A 22,495-nucleotide genomic window follows, 5' to 3' on the forward strand; every position below is an offset into this window, starting at 1 on the left:
AGTTGTAAGATCCTTGCAACCTATGCTCATGGCACTGCTTCAAGCAAGGGCTTCAGTGACTACGTTGAGATTCCTGTGTAACAGATGCCTTACACTTTATTTATTAGAAGCCAACACTCTGGATTGAGCATTATGACATTCTCATCAGGAGTGTTTTGTTTGATACTTGACTATTTTAGGGAATTAAACAGTACCTATTGTGATCGGGAAGATGAAATGAATAGTCTTCAAATGCTTAATTTATGCACACTAGCCCCATTCTTCCTTTATATATTATTATATAATTACTATTTGCTATTTTATAATTTAAATGCATTTGGGACTTCTAATATCCAGATATTTTGGGGGTTTCCTTACAACACGTGCTACTTTTGATATATGTTATCTAACCTGGTACAGCACTATGAAAACACTTAATGTTATAGCGTAAACCTATTTCCATGTTCTGAAAATTCAAATGCAGTGAATGTTCATATGCAAACCCAATACAATGTCCTCATTAGTTTTTATTTTAATATGGTGGGTTGATTTAATCCTACTCAGTTGGTCACTGCCCCAAATAAACAATGCCTACCAAGTGGGTAGCATTAAAAGCAGCTGGGAGCATTAGCCATCAACATTCTAGGACTCTGGGAAAGGTGGTGCCATTGAAAATGCAGATAGATTTTTAAGCGGAATTATTTTCCTCATGGCTAGTGATGTTTCAAGTAAAACAAAATGGGGGCACTCACCCTGAGGTAGGGTGGCTATTTTCCCATCTGCCTTGGTAATTGCTTGTCAAAAGTACGCTTGCTTTGGAGGTCTGAGATCCCCAAAGTAATGGGAAAAAGATCAAGTGTTTTGAAGCAATAAGAAAACTGACGACACAGTCACATTTTCAGGACTGCGTAAGTGCCAGTTTGCTTCATTTAGACACATGATTATTTTCGTCCAGAATTTGAATCCTGAAATATTTGTCCTGTAAGCCCTTGCAACTCTTGAATAGTCTGAAGTTAGTTTTTCCCTTAAAATTTTTGGTTTGTTTTTTGCTTGTTCTACACATGACTCAAATGTTTTCTCTTTGCAATCAGCCTTATAGGGTTTTGTTAACCTCATTAACCTCTCTTGTCACTTCTCTGAATCTGCCTTTCGACTAATGGATAGTCATTAAATATAGGACAGATCCTTCTTGTTGGCCATCTCCTGGGCATATATTACTCTTCCCTCTACAGAGGAAAAAGTGTGTCTTTGCTCTAGCCACAGCTGTGTTCTAGCTCTGGCTTGCTAGTAACCACCATTGTTGACTTTTCCTAAGAAACAGAATTAACTCTTAGCTCTGTTTGCTCTTTATGTAGGGTGGGAATGATCTTTCTTCCCTGACCTCTCCCCGGTTACCTCACAAAGATGTCATCATAGTAAAATTACCCAGTAAAATGATCACTTTTGAACTAGGCCTTTCAAATTCTATTGCTATGTACCCTGATAATTATTAGATATATATGTTGTATAAATAAAATATTTATTATACTATGAATCAGGTACTATGCCAGATACTTTCCTTACCTCATTTCATTTAATGTCCACATAACCCTGAGTAGGTAAAGCTATTAGGCCCATTTAAAAAATGAAGAAACAGACTCAGAGAAGTTAAAAGTTTTGCACTTAACACAGCTCATAGGTGGTGGAGGGGTGGAGATCTCTTGACCTGGCCCCCAAAGAGCCTGAGCTGTATTGCAGATCTTTCTGAGTCAAGATATAAACAATATGGCTACAAATGAAAAGAAAGTGATCGCCTACAAAGATGGTGCTATCTACAGAATTATCGCTACCTGGAGAAATTTACCAACTGCTGAGCACTTCCTATGTGGAGTGTGTGTAGTGGAGATGAGCTATAGCATGTCATTTGTTCTTTCTTCCCAAACTTGCATTCACTTTGTCCTCTCCAGGGACGAAATGAGATGACAGAACCAGCTAGAGAGTCATTACAAACAAATAGTGTGACTGAGTAGTAGGTAATAAGGATTTGAGCCTTTTAACTTTACATCCTAATGGAGCAGCAAGTAGGATAGATAAAATATTAGAAAATACCTATTCATGCTGAGATAAGTTGTAGGTAGCTACTGGTATCATTAATTATAATTATTAAGCGTCTCAGAACAACTGAGTTTCAAAGTATCATAAATCATCAGTTGAAACAGCCTTTTGAAGATCTGTGTTCTGATTTTTCATTCTTCTTTGCCCAAGAGCATTTGCAAAGAAGTGAAAGTCTCACATTGTTTCTTTTTGGTACCTTTAGGTGTTGACTGCTGATTTCAGGAGACAGTCAGCACTATAAATCTGGGAACCTTCTGCACTTGGTAATTTTTTAAATGTGTCTTGAACATGTGTTTTCTGAATTTTAGCATTAGACAGTATAGTCTGAAAATCAAGAGATCCCATCTTCAGTAACACCTTTCACATGAAGATCAAAGTGCTTTATTAGCAAGTAGCAACAGCCTTACTTCCCAATTAGGACAACAACTTCAGAGGTGATAAGCAAGGGAGATTGCTCAGGAAAAGCAACAGGGACAGACAAACAGAATAACAAGTAACCACGGCCAATCCAAAACACACTGGAATTCTTTTTCCAAATGTGAGCAGGTCATCTGCAGTGCCTTCCTTTAGAAAGGAAGGTGAACAGAAGGTATATTTGAGGATGTTGATGCTCTATAAAGAGCTTACCCGATTCTTAGTCTATTCAATTTATTCAGCAATTGTCGCACTGTGTATTTATCAACCCCTAGTTGTGTACTTGGTGTAATGTTTTTCATGTTCCTAGATTAAAAATACCCAAAAATCTGCCATTAGCAAGTAGACTTAGAGGTCTTTAACAAATAGATTCATGAAAAAGCTAAACGCAAGGCATATGGATTCAAATTTGTACCTCAGTGAAATTACAAATGTTTATGTTGTCGACCTTCTGGGGTTACTCGTAGATAGACAAAACTGCAACATGTTAATTCTGTGAATGCTTGAATACTGTAATAGCACTATATTTCCTTTTAAATATTTTAAAATATAGGCTTATCTTTTAAAAAATAATTCCAAATCAGTAAGTGGTTTCTCAATATTTGATTTATTCTAGGATTAACACTAATTGATGAAGATCTGCTATTTTTTTCTGTCATGCATGAGTAAGTGGTCTAAGGCTGTTACTGATTTCTCTTTCCAGGTCCTAGTCAGTTTGTCTGAGGTATTCAAATTTTCTCAATGTCCTCCTGGAGGGCAGGCACCTCATCCATTTATCAGTAAAACCCAGTAACCAATATGCAGTAATTCCTTGACAAAGGTTTGTTTTACTTTTCCATTGCACATTATGTCACAGAATTTTGATTCAACAGGCCCCTAAAAGTCAACAGCAGGCTCCAGTTTCTGTTAAAATCTATTGCATAGGGGTCCAGGTGGCAAGAAACATTTATACCAAGATCATCTAATATACAGATGAATGCTGTTCAGGGTTCTGCTCTAGTGTCACCTCCTCAGAGAGGTGTCCCTGGGCCACTCTGTGTAAAATGGTCCTTCTCTGTCCCTAACTTTTATCTCACCTTACAGTATTTATACCTTCCTGACATTTCCTTTTTTCATTGTTTGCCTCCCTCACTAGACTGTATGGGGAAGAGATTTTGTCCACTATAACCCAGAGCTTAGAAGAGTACCTATCACTAAATGAAGAAACGAACCAAGTAAACATTATAATGTTCATACATTTAAAGAGTGAAATGATTAATCTTCCCCCAATAGGGATTGTCTTGAAAGAAACTGTAGGATCTATTGTTTTAAATGACTCCAAAGTGTGGTTAATGGGGATCTTTTTTTCATTGTGCTAAATGGGATTTCTTTTGGATGATTGTTTTTTTTTTTTCCTGGAATTTATGTTTGGTACACACATTTCAAATTGTAGAGAAAATTATTTATAGCCCCAAATGTCAAAGGATGAAACTGTTTGCATATAGTTAAGCTGTTCACTGTCCAAATAAGCTTTGTATTTTTCTTGCAAGTCATCAATAGTCTCCAGTGTGTGTCAATTTTAGCAGCTCTTCATGCTCACCCGAGCCAATTAGTCCCATCTCTAGATTATTGCTGAAAACTTCTAGGTCAGTTTCACTTCTATAATTGTTTAATGACTTTGTCTAATTTGCCAGAATACTTCTTGTCTTACAGGGCTACCTGTCTTCCCCATCAAAACAGTTGAATTTGGACTCCTGAGTTGATGAACTCCAAGCTCCCTTAGAAATCTGATGTTCCATGATCCACGGACTTACTGCAATTCGTAATTATTTTAATTATTTATGTATTTACTTGATGTTTTGACTGCTTCTGCCACTACAATGTAAACTCTGAATAAGGGGACTGTGTTTCTTTTGTGTATCTCCATCCGCACGGTTCCTGGCATAAAGTGAGTACTCAATAAATGTTGTTGTATGAATGAGTGAATGCATATCCTTCATCACTCTTGAAAAATGAATTGATATTAGGGTATTATATTACATTAAGAATGGCATTTACACAATGCCTGTACCTGCACTGTATCTAGGAAGTAAATAAATTGTTTTTTTATTATAAAAAAAAAAAAAAAAAAAGAATGGCAGAAGAATCTGGTATCTCTTCTATCTCTTTCTGAGGTTGTAAAGTCCTCAGTTTCTCTGGAAATACCAATATTGTAATAAAATATATACTTAAAACAGTAATTAGTATCTGTCAATTATGGTTATTCTTAAGTCTCAGTCTTTATTCAAGATCAGCAGCTTCTGCAGCGATGACCATCTTCCTGCAACCTTCCCTCGATCTCAGTCTTGGGTCAATAATTTGTTTTGCCAGTCACAGAATCTCAAATGGTATAAATTCCCAGCTCAACTAAGGGCAGAAAGCATGTTATATTAAACAAGTTATGATGAGTAATTATGGCTGTCACCAGGTATCATGACTAATCGGGAACAAGAATCAAGAATGTATTACTGAGTAGGGTATAGTAAAGGAGGATGAAGGCTTAGGTAAATAAAAAGTTTGCCAAAATTCCATGTTCAAGGCATTTGAAGTACTTCAGTTTGTTTTAGGGTACTTCTCTTTGGTTTTCTTGTGAGACAGAATAATGATGCATACCAAAGTGAGCCAGTTAGCAGCAGTCTTCCTGCTGACCTCCTGATATTGCTCCTTATATTCCACTTTTTTCTTAGCACTAAATTTTGATTATCTAACCCATTGAAAACAGAATTATTGATGCATACACAAAATCATAAATGATGTCAATTATTGGCAGGTTGTGACAGTGATGGAATATATCACAAGTTTTAAAAAAGAATAATTATTTTGCTATTGTTATATTATCACTATATCTTTCATGAATTTTGTTTCTCTGCTATTTGGAGAACTGTAGTCTTACCTTTAGGCTGGTTCTACATTTGAGAATTGGATTATTTAAGGTCCTAATATCATTTGTGTGTTCTAGGCAACCAAAATGAGTTTTTCATTAGCAAATATGAGAAGAGCATGATATAGTTTGTATGTTTGTCCCCGTCCAAATTTCATGTTGAATTATAATCCCCAGTATTGGAGATGGGGCCTGGTTAGAGGTGACTGGATCATGGGGATGGATTTCTCGTGAATGGTTTAGCACCACCTCTTGGTGCTGTCATCACAAGAGTGAGTGAGTTCTCATGAGGTCTGGCTGTTTAAAAGTGTTTGTCACCTCCTTCTCTCTTTCTTGCTCTTGCTTTCACCATGTGACATGCCTATTGCCCTATCACCTTCAACCATGATTGAAAGCTTCCCGAGGCATCACCAGAAGCTGAGCAGATGCCAGCATCATGCTTCCTGTAAAGCCTGCAGGACTGTGAGCCAATTAAACCTCTTTTCTTTATAAATTACCCAGTCTCCAGTATTTCTTTATAGCAATGTGAGAATGACCTAATACAGAGCACTCACACTTCAAAATCATAACTAAGCTACTCACTCACTTGTTTTTCACCTACTTCATGCCAAATACTGTGTTAGGATCTGGGGATACAGTGGTATCATAGATTAAAGGTGGCCAAAAATTATTTGATACTGCTCTCATTAAGAGGTGGGATCTATGCCCTTCCCCTTGAATCTAGGCAAGCTCTGTGACTGCTTTGACCAACTGTGTATGACACAAGTGACACTGTGACAATTTCTGGACCCAGGTCTTAAGAGACTGGCATTTTCCATTTCCTGTCTCTTGGAACACTCACTCTTGGAGCCCTAGGCTACCATATAAGAGCTCTGACAAACCTAAGGCTAGCTACCATGCCAGTAGGAGGAGGCCCAAGTAGTCAAATAGAGAGGCTACCTGTAGAGAGAAGGATTTCCATCTGCTGTCCAGCTGTTCCAGCCCCCAGTTATTTGAGTCATCCCAGCTGAGGCTTCCAACACCATGGAGCAGAGATAAGCCATGCTAGCCATGCCTTATCTGAATGTCTGACCCATGGACACATGAAATAGGATGATACTGAATTGTTTTAATCCATTACTTGGAATAATTTGCTACATAGCAGTAGATATTCAAAACAAGAAGAGAACAAATCGGACTTGGTCTTTGTCCTTACAGAACTTAAGATTTAGAAATGACGACAATTCAGAGCTAACATTGTACATCCTAGGGTGAACCAAGAAACTGAAATGCAGCAATTCCAAAGAAAGCTAGAAGAAACCCATCATCTTGTTTCATTTTTTTTTTTTTTTGCTTGTTAATATTGCTATTATGTGCCTAGTGCTGTACTAAATTTGGTCCTAATTCTAGAAATTTTCAATTAAGGGTAGGCATTCCACCAGAGTGGGCAGAAGAGGTCAACACAATTGATTCAGCAGGACTGTTGCAAGATTTTAGATCTTTAAGCTGTTCTTAAAATTTACTCTAAGTTATAGACATAATAATCAAATTCCTGCAAACATACACATTCTTCTCATAAAATGTGGACTTTTTTCCTACTTTGGTGGGACCGGGATTATCTGATATAATGGGTGGGATGTTAAGACATCATAGGTTAAGATCCACTGGCCTAGAGGAGTTTATTAGCCTAAGGTGTGAGGCAGAGTGTATACCAACTTATTCATGAGATATGCAAAGGTACTCCAGCGAACTAAGGGGAGAAATATTGTTCCATTAATGTGATTTCTAGATCATGTTCAGTCATCTTTTTCCTCTTTTTAAACCGCTATAATAAAAGTTCAAAAATTAAGTGAAATGATAATGTTGGGTATTTAAAGGCTCTCAGGGAAAAAGATCAGAAAGAAAAACAAACACTTAAGATCTTTCCTTGGAAAGCTACAGAAACTGTATAGACCAGAAATCACAAACTCAAATGCCAGCAAGGCCAGGCATGACATTGAAAGTGAAGGATGTGAGTCAAGTGAGTGGTGAGCTAGAAAGGCATGCCATGTCCCATCCAGAGGGGCAGCTGGCCCTTAGCGTCAGATCACCTATGCCGTGCCCATGCATCCTAGGTTGCCCATGCATCCCAAGCTGTGTAAATTTTCTGGAGAAGGAATATATTCTGATTTTTATGTTGGATCTCCTAATTTCTAAATGTCAGGACAAACAAAATACATCTGTGGGCTGATTTTAAGCAACCTCTGATATGGACATCTGACACGGATTGACGTGAGGATCAGCCTCTCATGGTTACAAAACAGACAGATGAGTTTGGTTAGACCTTGCTGTCAGCCGCTGCACTAACCCTGGTAAGATTTTGTTTTTTTAAATGCACTTCTCCACTAGTGATGGCGAGTGAAATGTCTGGCTTTGCAAATTACTGCTGTCATTTAGTTTAATGTACTCCTGTTTTTACATATTTATAAAAACCTTTTACATTATTAATAGTGATTAAATGCTTAGACACTAAAGATCAATAATGCTTCTGTTCACCTATTTACATTTTTAAAAAGTAATAAGTCGTACAGGGCTCGTAGAATATGTGGTTTACTTTGCAGTCATGTTTGGAGTAGTTGAAGAAAACAAACTCGAGCTACAGGATATAAATTGCATTTAGGAAAAAAATGGCAACTCAGTTGAGTTTGCCCAAGATCTTCACCATGGGCAGGGTGCACGTTCACATTGTTGTTACACCATCACACGGCACAGAACATACATATTCCATGGGCTTTCACATGTGGGTGCAGCTAACTCAAAACAAGAAGGTCTGGTCTCTCTTGGATGCACAAGGATAAACAATTTTTTAGTTTTTGTGTGTCCTTGCAACACTTAGTCACCTGTGTGCCACCATCTTTAGCTCCAAAGGTTTCTGATGGTGGCAACATTCAGCAGCAAATCAGCTGTGTGGGTCGCATTTTGCCGGTAGGCAAACAAGCCCCTTCAAAATGCTTTCTTCACCCGCCTACCCAGCTCTCTCTCAATTATGCAGCAAAAACTAAAAAGCAAAGTGGTTTGTTCACCTGATTATGGCACATAAGCGTCCTAGATCTGCCTGAGGAGAGCAATCCTACAGTCCGAGATGTATAAGAGCCATAAGTATTTCAGATTCAGCTAGCCCAGCTTTCTAAGTAGCCAAAATGGCCCAGCATAGTGGTTTAGAGACCAGGCTGTCAGCACCAGTTCAAATTCTGGGTTCGAAATCTGACTGACACTCATTAATTGTGACCCTGAACAAGTCATTTACTGGGCATCTCTGTTCTTATTTCCTCACTGACAAATGGAGATAGTAATAGTACCTACCATATAGAGTTTTTGTGAGGATTAAATAACACATGTAAAAGTTTAGCATGAGATCTTTGACATAACAAATGCCCAAGGACAATTTACATGTATCAAAAGGGCCATTTCATGAGTCACTCAATTGTGATCTACAAAGAAAAAATTCATTAGCACTGATTTGAAGTTTGTAAATGATGTCACTGAAATGTATTAAATTGAACTGGATTTTTAAAATGTCATTTGGTTTCTAAGTTTCTTGTGTTGACCCAAATACCATTTACCTAGTATAAATTTGGTTCACATCACCAGGCTTATTTAAGGACCCATTGAAATGGGGCAGCTGTGGCGTAATGGAAAGGTTACAAGAGTTGCTACAATGCAAGCTTTCTGCATGTGTGATTTGGGGCAAGTTATTTAATCTCTCTGAACCTCAGTTTCCTTATATATAAAATGCACCTAATACAAGTATCTACTTTACAGGGATAATGTGAGGATAAAAGGACATAATGTATGTTTGTTTGCTTTGTAAACTAAAAAGTACTATATAGATGTAAGAGACTGTAGCTATTATGATTTATATATATGATCAGAATTGGACTTATTTTGCCCAAAGATATCCCAAATAAAAATGCATGTGTTGATTTTTTAGAGGAAATAGAATTAAATTGTTTGTCCTCAGCTACTTTCCTCACAAAAAGCCTTTGCCTTTTCTGATAGAATGGATATATTTGTAAGAGCTGAGACCCCTGGATGAAGGAGACCCATCGTTCTGAATTTAAATGTGACTTGCAGAGCCAAATGATAACTTGGAGCATTTTACAAAAGAATGAGGGAAACTCAATCAAACCAGGAGGAGGAGAAGGGCATTAACCACCACAAGAAATAGGTTTATTCACTCTGAGCGGCTGGCAAGTGCTGCTGATGCATGAAGCTAAACCGCAGGGATTTAAGTTTGTCCTCACTTTTCTAAGTTTATTGCTCACATGCTCTGCTCTGGGTCACAATGACTTGTCTCTTGTCTCTCTTAGGTCCTGGCTTTCTCCCCTTACTTGAGTTTAGTGAGTCATTTAACACTTCTCCATGTCATGGAGGTTGTTATTTCTTTCACTTCATTTCTTTTTTTTTGGATCAACTTTTCTCTATGAGTGAAGAAAGCTACAGACTTGATGTCTTACCTCTACCTTAAATAGGAAAATAGGGATAATGGTTGCTTTTTGTTCTTTTTGTTCCTCTGGTGTATAATAAATAAGTCTCGACTATCTACATAATCACTTTGACTATACCACATCTGAAAGTCACTGCAGAGTTGTTATTGAAGCTGGAAGAAATACTTCAAAATGGAGATGACTGAATCTCTTGGAAGAAGGAAAACTTTGACTAGATCCCCTGGCAGAAAAGCCCTTTCTTGTGATTCACTGGCAGTTGGATTTTGGGTTCTGCCAGAGACCTAGAGAGTCAGAACTACACAATAAAAAGAAATTTTTTTTAAACTTTTAAGTTTCAATAACAGTTCTAGTATACAACTGAAGGGAAGGGAGTTGAGAGTTTGAAATTTCCATGCACATCTTATTTTTCCCCTTTTCTACTATGTATAGGTCAAGATGGAGTTGTAATTTTCTTAGATTGTCACTGATATCAATATGAACTCTTGACCAAGTTATTCTTGGGGAATGATAACTCCCACCAGGCTGCAACTGAGGGAGTGGGATGTAGACAGGAGTTCCTGGACAAATACTTTCCATGTTTCTTAAAAATTCCTGTTTGCAATAGTCTACAAAGCCAGTGAAATATTGGCTTGTGGAATGCATACAGGAGAACATTTTTGTGCCTGGAAATGTTGACTTTAGTGACTTACCTCTAATGCTAATTAGTAAAATATATCATCGCTGAAGATGAATTAAAGAATAACAGTGGGCAAATTCATGTTATTACACTTCATATAAGTAAGTTTATTTTAAAAAAATTATTTGCCTTATGGGTTGGGCTTTGGTCTGAGGTCTTAAGTGACAATTCATGCATTTGAGCTTTCCCGGAAGACAGATTTTTCACGAGTCTTGCATTTCACACTAGGATGTCAAACTTATTCAACCCTTTCCTATGGAAACATTTTTCATCATGAAATAAAACTTAAAATTTAGTTTTTGAAATTCAAGATTTTTTCAATGAATCAATCCAGAAGCTAAACAATAAATTTGCAAATTATACTTCCCTCCTGTTTTTGTTATTAAAAGCCATATTATATATATACATACACAAACATACACACATAATTTTATGATACAGAATCTCTAGAAATGAGGTTTTTCCTTAATCAGTAAGGGTTTTGGCTTTCCAGAGAAGTCCTAAAAAGAAATGAACGTGGATTATGTGGAATGGGAAGTAACCTGATCCTTAGAAGGTATCTTCCTTTCATAGTTCAGGAAAAACATGACCATTGTTCATTAAGGAATAAAATAAATACATATGTACCTGCTGTCAAATGACACCTCAGGAGGAATGACATGAGTACTGTCCTTGCCAATGAGGAATTTGATTCGATCATAAAAAAGTCTTGAAGTGTGCTGAGAGAAGAGAGTTTGGCTTTGCTGAATGAGATCAAGAGGATCTGGTGAGCCCTGGCAGAGAGGGCTTATATAACAGTTGCTTTGTTGACAACAGTCAGGATCCACACAGTCGGTTAAACCATCTGGAAATAAAACCCAAAACCAATATTGATTATTTAGCTTCAAGAGAAAAATATAGTTTAAAATATACATAAATGGAGAAAATTCTAAAATATAGCCAAAGATAATCAACCTTGTTTTGAGTTCAGAATTTGTTAAATTCACATTTTTCATGAATTATCACTCACTCTGAGTTCACATGGCACCTCAGAGAAATTCAAAGTATTTTGTTCATAAATTTTTCTTTCCTGAATTATCCAGCATTTATCAGCTGGAGAATATAGTTTATAGAGTTATTGTTTAGAGTTTGGGTAAACAATTCTATTACATATCACTGTTCAGAAATTTCTTCTTCCTCAGTGAGACCATTCTTTCCGAATGCGATGATTTCTTGTAAGTACACCTAGTACATCTATGAGCACACAATTAACAAGTACTTGCTACCTGAATTTCTATTTTTTAAAAAAATCCTCCCAATATTGTTGTCTACTGGTAATGCTCAAAATAGAGGTTGGGATTCTCATGGTGAAAAAAGATATTTCGAGCAATGATTTTCAAATCTGTTGTCAATTACCTAGGGAGCTTATAAAATATGCATATTCTTGAGCTCCACCTACTGACTCAGAATTTTCACAGAGCCCAGGATTATGCATACTTAATCTGGGTGATTCTGAAGCATACTAAAGTTGCAGAACCAGTTTTTTAAGGAATTTATAGAAGGAACTAGAGTTAACATGCCTAACAGCAGTTTTTTGATGCAATTACTATTCTATTTTATTTATTTTTTGAGACGGAGTCTCTCTCTGTCGCCCAGGCTGGAGTGCAGTGGCACAATCTCGGCTCACTGCAAGTTCTGCCTCCCGGGTTCACGCCATTCTCCTGCCTCAGCCTCCCAAGTAGCTGGGACTACAAGCGCCCGCCAACACACCCGGCTAATTTTTTGTATTTTTAGTAGAGACGGGGTTTCACCGTGTTAGCCAGGATGGTGTCCATCTCCTGACCTCTTGATCCGCCCACCTCGGCCTCCCAAAGTGCTGGGCAACCGCACCCAGCCGATGCAATTACTACTAAATCTGACATACATGAATGCGATGACTTTCTCTGTTTCATTTTCTGGCCCTTCACCATTTGCTGTAGACTGCTGAATCCACTGTTGTACCACAAATAAATCTCATACAAAGGCTTTGTTCTTTGGTAGAGAAATGATATAGGGAACAGGGATTGTGAGGCAGGGAGACCACTGAGAATCTAACAGGTGCAAAATACTGTTAGGTGCTTGCAGAGGTGAAGAGATAAAAATACCCTTTTCCTGTTTTCAAGAGCTCTGGGCTTAGTAGGAGAAAGAGATATGTAAACAGCTAACTCTTATACTAGCAAAAATGTAAGAAGTGCTTTAAGAGAGTTACATGCAAAGAGAAGGGGTTGGAGTGATTAACTGAGCATACGGACACTTCATTCCATGCCCCATAAGCAAAAAAATTAAAGTTCTTCCCAGGTCCTCAAAGAAGGCAAGTGGCTCTAATTCAGTTGTTTAACAAGGGTAAATATAAAGACACTAATCTTCTTGGCTTGCCTTGGAATAGGAAGGTTCGGATGGATCACCGTCTCCTTAAGGCTGCTGCTGCAGCAAGTTACTAGCACTGATTTCCTGCAGCTCTTTTGCTTGCTCTCTCTCCCCTACTTGTCTGCTCCCGTGGAGTTAGAGGCGGGTGTACCACAGCTGGGGGCAATGAAAGCGAGGAACACCAAGAGAGTAGACGTTTGGAACAGCAGCCCTAGGGCACCCAGGAAATATTTTTCCCCACATGTGGTCCTTTCAAATTCCCTGTACTATAGACACTACTTTGATTTAAAATGCAGTTTGCTTTTTTTCTTGCCTTCTGTGTTTGTTCAATGTGTTTTTGCCCCTGATTTCTATTTCTCTGTATACATATTTTTTTCATTGATGACTTTTTAGTGTGAATTTGTTTCAATAAGAAGTTTCTTTCTGCTTCCCCTTTTCCCATCATTCAGCAAATTATATTAACAGATTTTTTAGGGATTTTAGATACCACTACCACCTCTCCCTCCAATACGCTGTTCTCAGCCTCTTATTAGCACATTATCTCTTTACTCTGCTAATTAAACATCTGGATGCGCTGAACAGCTGGCAAAAATATCAGGCTGATTAAGAGAGTTCTCTGATGTCTGGAATTGGTGCATAATGCACTAAACAATGAAAAACTGCTTTTCAAATGGGCAGTCACTTTTACATTTTTATTGAATACTGAATTTGTTATTATTGACCTAATATATGTGGAAGTATCCAGTGTCATGCCTGGCAAATATTAACAAATACACTAGTAATAATCACATTGGGCAGTCACAGGTTTCAACCTGTCAACCACAAAATTCCGACTTATTTTTGAAAATAAATAGATTTTAAATAAATATTAATGCCAAAAACGATCTTAAAAAAAAAACTAAAAAAATCTAAACATAGAACCAATTCATAATTGGGACTCACATTCTCATCTAGTAATGTTCTATACATTCCAAGCTATAGTTTCATATTTAATCATTGCCTATTATGTAGGGCTGACCCTTTAAGACCTCTGTTTTCTGAGACATCAGCAAGGCTCCTGTTGAGTCTAGAAAGACCTCAGGCAAGCCGACCAATAATGGCATGCAAACCCCATATTATAATTTGTAGGTAAGTCCAGCACACGGGCAAAGATGAACTTACCAATTATCACATTGACTAACACCCCATATAGTACGTCTAGACTGTTGCAAAGAAGTGCAAATGACAATTACACTGAATGTGTGCCTTGTTTTTTGGCTATTAACAGTTTTTTTTTTTTTTTCTAATTGTTCAGAATTGGAAGCTGTGGCACCCTACCGACAGCCAAGCTCAGCGTCGTCAGATATGGGCATGTCAAATATTAACTGATTTTTACTTTTAGGGCCTGTTCTCTTCAAAGGAATAAAAATACTAGGTAGCTAAAAAAGAGGGAGGTTACACTGACTTGAAGGACTATCTATGGCATTCATTGATCCTAGCTTTGCCAACCAGTTTGGGACTTTGCCAGTTGGCTCAATTGGTGTTGATGAAGCACTGGTTTCTTTGCTACGGGATCAAGTCATCACTCGTAAACTTATGCCTACTAATTGTATGCCCTTGGCTGAAAGGGGAAATGGATGGAGGAATATGAGTGATACAGGGGAAACCCATACTTTCTAATCCTGAAAATGAATTTACAAATATATATCCTTTAGAGACAGCACTTGTATTATCACCTTGATAATAATGGGCAGTTAATTCATGGTAGGTTATACAAAAGGATTTGAAAACACGTACAGATTAGTTAATATTTGCCAGGCACTAGGTACATCCACGTATATTATCTCAACAAATCCCTTCAACAAGCCTGTTAGGTTGATATTCTCATCCCTATATTACAAACAAAGAAGGGGAGGCTAAATGTAGTTGCAGTGGGAAGTAACCTGGGAGTCATATGAACACCTAGTGTTATGCATGCAAATCACACATTCAACATCATCATCTAAACAGTGTGTATTACTAGTACTGATCTAGGCTGTAGGACTTCCAAGTGCATGACTATACATAGGTATTTAGAGCACATGAAGTGGTTAAGGTAAAAAACAAAACAAAAGAAAACAAAAACAGACTACTTTGGCTCTATTTTTTTTTTTTTTTGAGACGGACTTTTGCTCTGTCGCCCAGGCTGGAGTGCAGTGGCGTGATCTCTGCTCACTGCAACCTCTGTGTCCTGGGTTCAAGTGATTCTCCTGCCTCAGCCTCCCGAGTACCTGGGATTACAGGCACCTGCCACCATGCCCAGCTAATTTTTTGTATTTTTAGTAGCGATGGGGCTTCACCATGTTGGCCAGGCTGGTCTCGAACTCCTGGCCTCAGGTGATCAACCTGCCTTGGCCTCCCAAACTGTTGGGATTACAGGCGTAAGCCACTGGGCCAGCCCTGCTTTGGCTCTAAGCTTAACGTTGCCACTTACAATCTGTAGAATCCTAGACAAGTCAGTTCCTCATTTGTAAGATGTAAATAACAATAATACTCACTCTATAGGTTGTTGTAAGTATCACATGCTATAATAAAGATGAGATTGTGGGCACTCAGGGTGGTATAGCCATAGACTGGAGAACATTAGGCTAAGTGAAATAAGTCAGTCATAGAAGGGAAAATACTCCATGATTGCTCTTATATGAGGCATCTAAGATAGTCAAACATATAGAAGTAGACAACAGCATGGTGGTTACTTGGGGATTGGTTATGGGGATATGAGGAGTTGTTTAATGGGTATAAAGTCACAGTTATAAGATGAGCAAGTTCTCGTACAACATAGTACTTATAGTTAATAATGAGGTATTGTGCAGTTAACAATTTTTTAAGAGGGTAGACCTCATGTTAAGTGTTCTTAACACACACACACCCACACACACACACACACACACACACACATACACACACACTCCACCCCAGAACAAAGGGACAAGAAGAAAACCGTTGGATGTAATGGATATGTTTATTACCTTGTTTGTGGTGATGGTAACATGAGTTTATACATATGTGTAAACTGACCAAATTATTTACATTTATTATGTTCAGGTTTTGTACACCATTTATACCTCAATAAAGCTGGAAAGGTAATCATAATAAGCTTACTATCTAGTACATAACCAGCACTTGATAAATGTTAGCTGTTGTTATTATATCAAATTCTAAAACATACAGACTGCAAAGAATCTAAGGATAGAGTCTTACGGGTAGATGTCAATGGTTTGCAATGGCAGTTTAAAGTGTTCAACCCCTTTTATTGAAGTTGCCTTATCACTGGCCAGAGGGTAATTGATTTCTGTGTAGCACGTTCCAGTTGTTGGAATGTGTTCATTTTACGAACTATGCTTGGTCAGGTTGTCAGGTAGGTAGGATCTTATGTGACTCTGAGTAGACAAACACTAATACTACAGAAACTTTTCATTCATTGGATTTGATTGATTCAGAATTTGTCACCATTTGGACAGGGGTTGGATTTAAGCTTAAGCTTTTCAGCATCTGTAGAACAGTGGGTCTGCTGAGTAAATTAATAGTGAAAATAAAATGGCAGGGCTGATCATTCCAATGACTCAGTAAAGCAAAGTCTTCTTAGGCATTTTAGAAAGCCATAAGCAATGAACTAACTATAAATCATTCATAACTCTTTACTAAAGCAGGCCTCCTACTAGGCACTCCTGTTAGCTTAGTTGTTGCCCTTACATGTATTGAAGGTAATAGGACTGTATTTCCTCTGGAAATAGTCTATAATTCATATTCTTCATTTATTCAGGCTGATTTTCACCCCTGGATTTTACTGTATTAGAAAAAAGAAAGTGAGAGAGACTCAAGTGCACTCAGGATTTGGCCTGCCCAAATCATTATTGTTGCTATAACCACATACCATTTAACTTTTCTGGGTTGGGAAAATACGTTGTTTGTATGCCACTAATGTTCATGTCCTCCTGGTGCCTACCTGCCATCGATGGCTTTTCATATCACTTAGAATAAAAGCCTAAGTCTCAACAATGACTTATTACCTCACAGTCTGATTCTTTGCCATCTCCCTCTTACCTCTCAGATCTTACCTCTTCTGATCCACCCAATCTCCTTCCCACTCCTCTGGCTGTTCCTTAATTTCCCAGGCAATGTTATCAGGACGTTTGCACACACTATTCCTATGCCTGGAATGTTCTTCTCCCTGGTATCAACATGGCTTAACCTTCACCTCCTTTGGGTCTTTATTCAAATGTCATCTTCTTAGTGAGATTTTCTCTGTCTACCTTATTTAAAATTTCCCCGTCCTACACTCCCTGTCCTTCCTTTTCCTGCCTTATTTTAATTTTAATTTTTTTAATTTTAAATTTTTGTGGGTACATAGTAGGTGTATATATTTATGGGGTACTTGAGATATTTTGATACAGGCATGCAATGTATAATAATCTCATCATGAAAGATGGGGTATCTATCCCCTCAAACATTTATCCTTTGTGTTACAAACAATCCAATTATACTGTTTTAGGTATTTTAAAACGCACAATTAAACTATTGACTGTAGTCACCCTGTTGTGCTATCAAATAGTATGTCTTGGCCAGGTGTGGTGGCTCACGCCTGTAATCTCAGCACTTTGGGAGACTGAAGGGGGGTGGATCACCTGAGGTCAGGAGTTCGAGACCAGCCTGGCCTATATGACGAAACCCTGTCTCTACTAAAAATACAATAATTAGCCGGGCGTGGTGGTGGGCATCTGTAATCCCAGCTACTCGGGAGACTGAGGCAGGAGAATCACTTGAACCCAGGAGGCAGAGGTTGCAGTGAGCTGAGATAGCACCATTGCACTCCAGCATGGGCAACAAGAGTGAAACTCCATCTCAAAAAAAAAAAAAAAAAAGTAGGTCTTATTCATTCTTTCTAACTATCTTTTTGCACCATTAACCATCTCCAATTCCCCTTTAAATCCCCATTACCCTTGCCAGCCTTTGGTAACCATCTTGCCTTTAAAAAAAAAAAAAAAAAAAAAATTTTCTTCATCACATTTACCACCTTCTATCATAATATGTATTTTTAAAATTTGGTTTAATTTCTGCCTCTTGTAACTAGAATATAAGCTTTATGGAAGCATGAATTTTATCTTTTTTATGCATTGCTATTTCCTCAATGACTAGAAAAGTACCTGGCTTAAAGTAAGCATTCAAGGCCCAGCACGGTGGCTTACGTCTGTAATCCCAGCACTTTGGGAGGCTGAGGCAGGCAGATCACTTGATGTCAGGAGTTTGAGACAAGCCTGGCCAACATGGTGAAAACCCATTTCTACTAAAAATACAAAAATTAGCTGGGGGGTGAGGGTGGCATGCACCTATAGTTCCAGCTACTTGGGAGGCTCAGGCAGGAGAATAGCTTGAAACCAGGAGGCGGAGGTTGCAGTGAGCCGAGATTGCACCACTGCACTCAAGTCTGGGTGACAGAGCGAGACTCTATCCTCCCCCCAAAAAAATGAACATTCATTATATATTTGAATAATGAATAAATGGATGCCATAAAAGTCCTATTTCTCTGACATTTGTAAATGTGCCCAGAGATTAACAAATGTCCAACTAATATATCAAATTGTTATTAATAGATTCTTCATTGATAACACACTTTTATTGCCCACTTTAAATGACTGTATTTCCACTCTTTTCTCATTCATTTTCATCACTGCAAAGTAGACAGATGTCAAGTATCAGTAGCCTTAGTTGGTAGATAATGTGATGGGCCCAGTCATACAGTGGTGAACAGTTACAGAGTTGAGATTTTCTACTTTGCAGTTGCATCTGGAGGCACTTGGGCAGTTTAGGCTCTTATAACTAAGTGATGATCCATTAATAAATGGGTTGCTTCAAAATTAAAGGGGTACGGTGAGAAAAGAATAATTAGAAATATGCTTTCTGATGCCAAGTCTTTTGTCTCCAACCAAATCTCAAAAGTAAATGTGAAGATGTCTGCCTCTTAAATAGAGTAAATGTTATAAATTCATTGTTCCTTCTCTTTCATTTTCCTATTTATTAAACACTGAAGCATGCTGGTGCCATTCTAAACATGAGGCTCATTGATCCATGAGCTTGTATGTGTTCATAACTCACCCATGGTGCTGTTTTCTGGATCTAGAAACACTACATCATAAAAGAGGCTTGCAAACAGCTATTGCTCTTAATGAATGGTGACTTGTTATGAAGAATGATTCCTGGAAGATCATTCTCTTTTAGGCAATTAACTTATTGATTTTACCAATGAATATGAATATAGACCACTGGAAGAGTTTATACCAGAGAAGCTTGGACAAACGTGATAAATACTTAAAAGAGCAGAGAAAAAAGGCTGTTTGGATTAAACACTCTTACTCTACATTTTTTGAGCCTCCTTGAAAATATTTCCACAATATCAGAGACCACTTTCCTTCCTCCATAAGTCGAGTGAATGAAATGGAATCTTTGTATGGTAACTGAAGATCTTGTAAAACTCACAATGTTCTGTATGATCTGGCCCCTGACTACTTTTCTATACTAATCTCTTCCTGACTCATGTTCCAGCCACAAAGACATGCCTTTTACTTTAGAGCCTAGTACATTTCCACCTCAGGGCATATATACATGCTGTTTCCTCTGTCTGGAACGTTCTTCCCCTGACTCATGTGAGGCCTCTCTCACCACCCAGACTAGGTCAGGTCCCCATGCACATTTATAGAATTACACAATTTTAAAATTATAAAATTTTTCTAGCACTCTTCACAGTTGTAAATATATAGCTATGAGGGATCTTCAAAAAGTTCTTGGAAAATGTGTATCATGAGAAAACTATGCAAGGAGTTCAAATTTTTTTTCCACTAAAATAAAGTCATACTAACTTGTTGTAACACATCTGAACAGGATCTAGTTTGAGGCACTAAGAAGGATAAGGCATCATTTTGAAAAGAGTCCCTGTCAGAGCAACATGAATTTTGCTGAAATTGAAGCAAGAACAAACATCAAATTTACGATGAAACTTGGGTGGAAGAATGATGACATCACTGATACTTTATGAAAAGTTTATGGGGACAATGCCCCAAAGAAATCAGCAGTTCACAAATAGATAACTCATTATAAGAAGAGACAAGATGATGCTGAAGATGAAGCCTGCAGCAGCAGGTCATCCACATCAATTTGTGAGGAAAAATTAATCTTGTTTGTGCTCTAATTGAAGAGGATCAATGATGAACAGCAGTAGCAGTTCCGACACCACAGACATCTCAATTGGTTCAGCTTACACAATTCTGACTGAAAAATTAAAGTCAAGCAAATTTTCCACTTGATGAGTACAAAACTGTTACTCCCAGATCAGCAGCAGACAAAAGCAGAGCTTTCAATGGAAATTTTAAATAAATGGGATGAAGATCCCGAAGCATTTTGTTGAAGAATTGTAATAGGAGATGAAATGTGGCTTTACCAGTATGACTCCGAAGACAAAATACAATCAAAACAATGGCTACAAAGAGGTGGACGAGGTCCAGTCAAAGCAAGAGTGGACTGGTCAACAGCAGTGGTTATCCCAGCACTTTGGGAGGCTGAGGCAGGCAGATCACTTGATGTCAGGAGTTCGAGATCAGCCTATCCAACATGGTGAAAACCCATCTCTACTAAAAATACAAAAATTAGTCAGAGGGGCGGGGGTGGCATGCACCTATAGTTCCAGCTACTTGGGAGGCTCAGGCAGGAGAATAGCTTGAACCCAGGAGGCAACAGTTGTTTGGGGTCCTCAAGGCATTTTGTTTGTTGTCTTTCTGGAGGGCCAAAGAACGATAATATCTGCTTATTATGAGAGTGTTTTGAGAAAGTTAGCCAAGGGTTTAGCAGAAAAACACCCAGGAAAGCTTCACCAGAGAGTCCTAATCCACCATGACAATGCTCCTGCTCATTCCTCTCATTAAACAAGGGCAATTTGCAAGAGTTTCAATGGGAAATCATTACGCATTTACCTTACTTACAGTTCTGATTTGCCTCTTTCTAATTTTTTTTTTGTTTCCTAATCTTAAAAAATCTTTAAAGGGTACCCATTTTTCTTCAGTTAACAATGTAAAGAAGACTGGTTAAGTTCCCAGGACCCTCGGTTATATCAGGATGGACTCATCCCTTACAAAATTGTCTTGAACTTGATGTAGAAGTAAAGTTTATATTTTTGTTGAGAAATAAAGTTTATATTTTAAAATATTTATATTTCAAGTCTCCCTTTCCATGAACTTTTTGAAGTCCCTCATATTTGTGTGGATTATTTAATATCTATCTGCCTTGCTAGACCATAAGCTCCATGAAGGCAGAAACTTGTATTGTTTATCATTTTCTCCCCAGTGCCAAGCACAATAGTTAGCAAGAAGTAGTAATGAATTAATGGAAAACCAGGTACTTAATGTGAAATGTTTGGCCTAAAGGTAAACATTTGAGTGAAACATTTGGATCATCACTATCCAATATAACTTCTCCTAAAGCTAGGAATGCTCTAGTACTGTGCTGTCTAGTACAGTAGCTACTAGTCTCATGTGGCTACTGAGCACTTGAGATGTGACTAGTGCAGTTGAGATCCTGAATTTTTTTATGTTATTTAAGTTAAATTTAAATACTCACATGTGGCCAGTGGCTACCATACTAGACAGTGTAGATTTTGATGTCTGCAAATATTTAGATATTGGATGGTCTACACATTTAGCTAAACATTATAAAAAAGTTTTAAATTTTTACTAAGTCAAATGTATTGTTTTTTTTTCCTATTATGGTTTCTTTTTATGTTTACAAAGTGCTTTCTCATTGTAAGATCTATCACCTATTTTTTTTTGAATTCTGTTTGTTTTCTTTTACTTTTACCTCATTAATCCAGTTGAAGTGTTTTTATTTATCTTATTCTTTAGGTATATGGTATGAATTAAAAAATCTAAGGCATTTTTCTTAAGAGTTGTCACAATTCCATTTATTTAATAATGCTTATTTCCCCCATTGCTTTTTGATGCCAGTTTTATAATATACTAAATTTTGTACCTGGGTGTGTTCTAGAGCTTTTATTCAGTTGCATTAATCTGTCTATTCTCACATCAGTGCCACTTTGCTTTAATTATCATAGCTTTCAAATATGCCTTAATGTCTGATAGTTCTATCTTTCACTATTGTTTGTTTTAGCTATTCTGACTCAGTTAATATAATGTTCAAACTTTTTTCTGACGTTAATTCATACGTGCATGTAATGTATGGTGATCATATGTAACCAACTCCAAATTAGGACACATGATTAACAAATGAAAATGTGGTCACCATAGTAAGTTTTTTCCTCCAAGTATAGGGTTGTGCATGTGGTAGGTGCTTCTTGATTAAAGAGATGAATGAGGTCAAGACATTTAATAGGTTTGTGACTTCTATAGTAATTAGTTCTTGTATATACAATACATAAGATAGCTTTCCTTTTTTGCACTTAAGAAAAAACATCCAAAGGTTATTTTTTCTCTGTTCTGTTTTTACTGTTCAAGGAGCTTTTAGGTAGTTTCTGGACCAGTGGTGTCACCCACATATTCAATGCAGCCCAATTAGTTACTGAGA

The 22,495-nt window shown here is 37.6% G+C and overlaps 1 protein-coding gene across 8 annotated transcripts in view; it reads right to left on the minus strand.

The window, feature by feature from the left end:
• Nucleotides 1–22,495, minus strand: part of TENM1 (teneurin transmembrane protein 1) — an 824,537-nt gene that overhangs the window by 157,987 nt on the left and 644,055 nt on the right. For all 8 annotated transcript variants that reach the window (XM_016942761.3, XM_016942759.3, XM_063804361.1 and 5 more), the window contains one exon: nucleotides 11,156–11,372. In XM_016942761.3, the coding sequence (XP_016798250.1) occupies nucleotides 11,156–11,372 (217 nt within the window). The remainder of the gene's footprint in view (nucleotides 1–11,155; nucleotides 11,373–22,495) is intronic.

Source organism: Pan troglodytes, chromosome X, assembly GCF_028858775.2.
Source record: "Pan troglodytes isolate AG18354 chromosome X, NHGRI_mPanTro3-v2.0_pri, whole genome shotgun sequence".
Lineage (NCBI taxonomy): Eukaryota > Metazoa > Chordata > Mammalia > Primates > Hominidae > Pan > Pan troglodytes.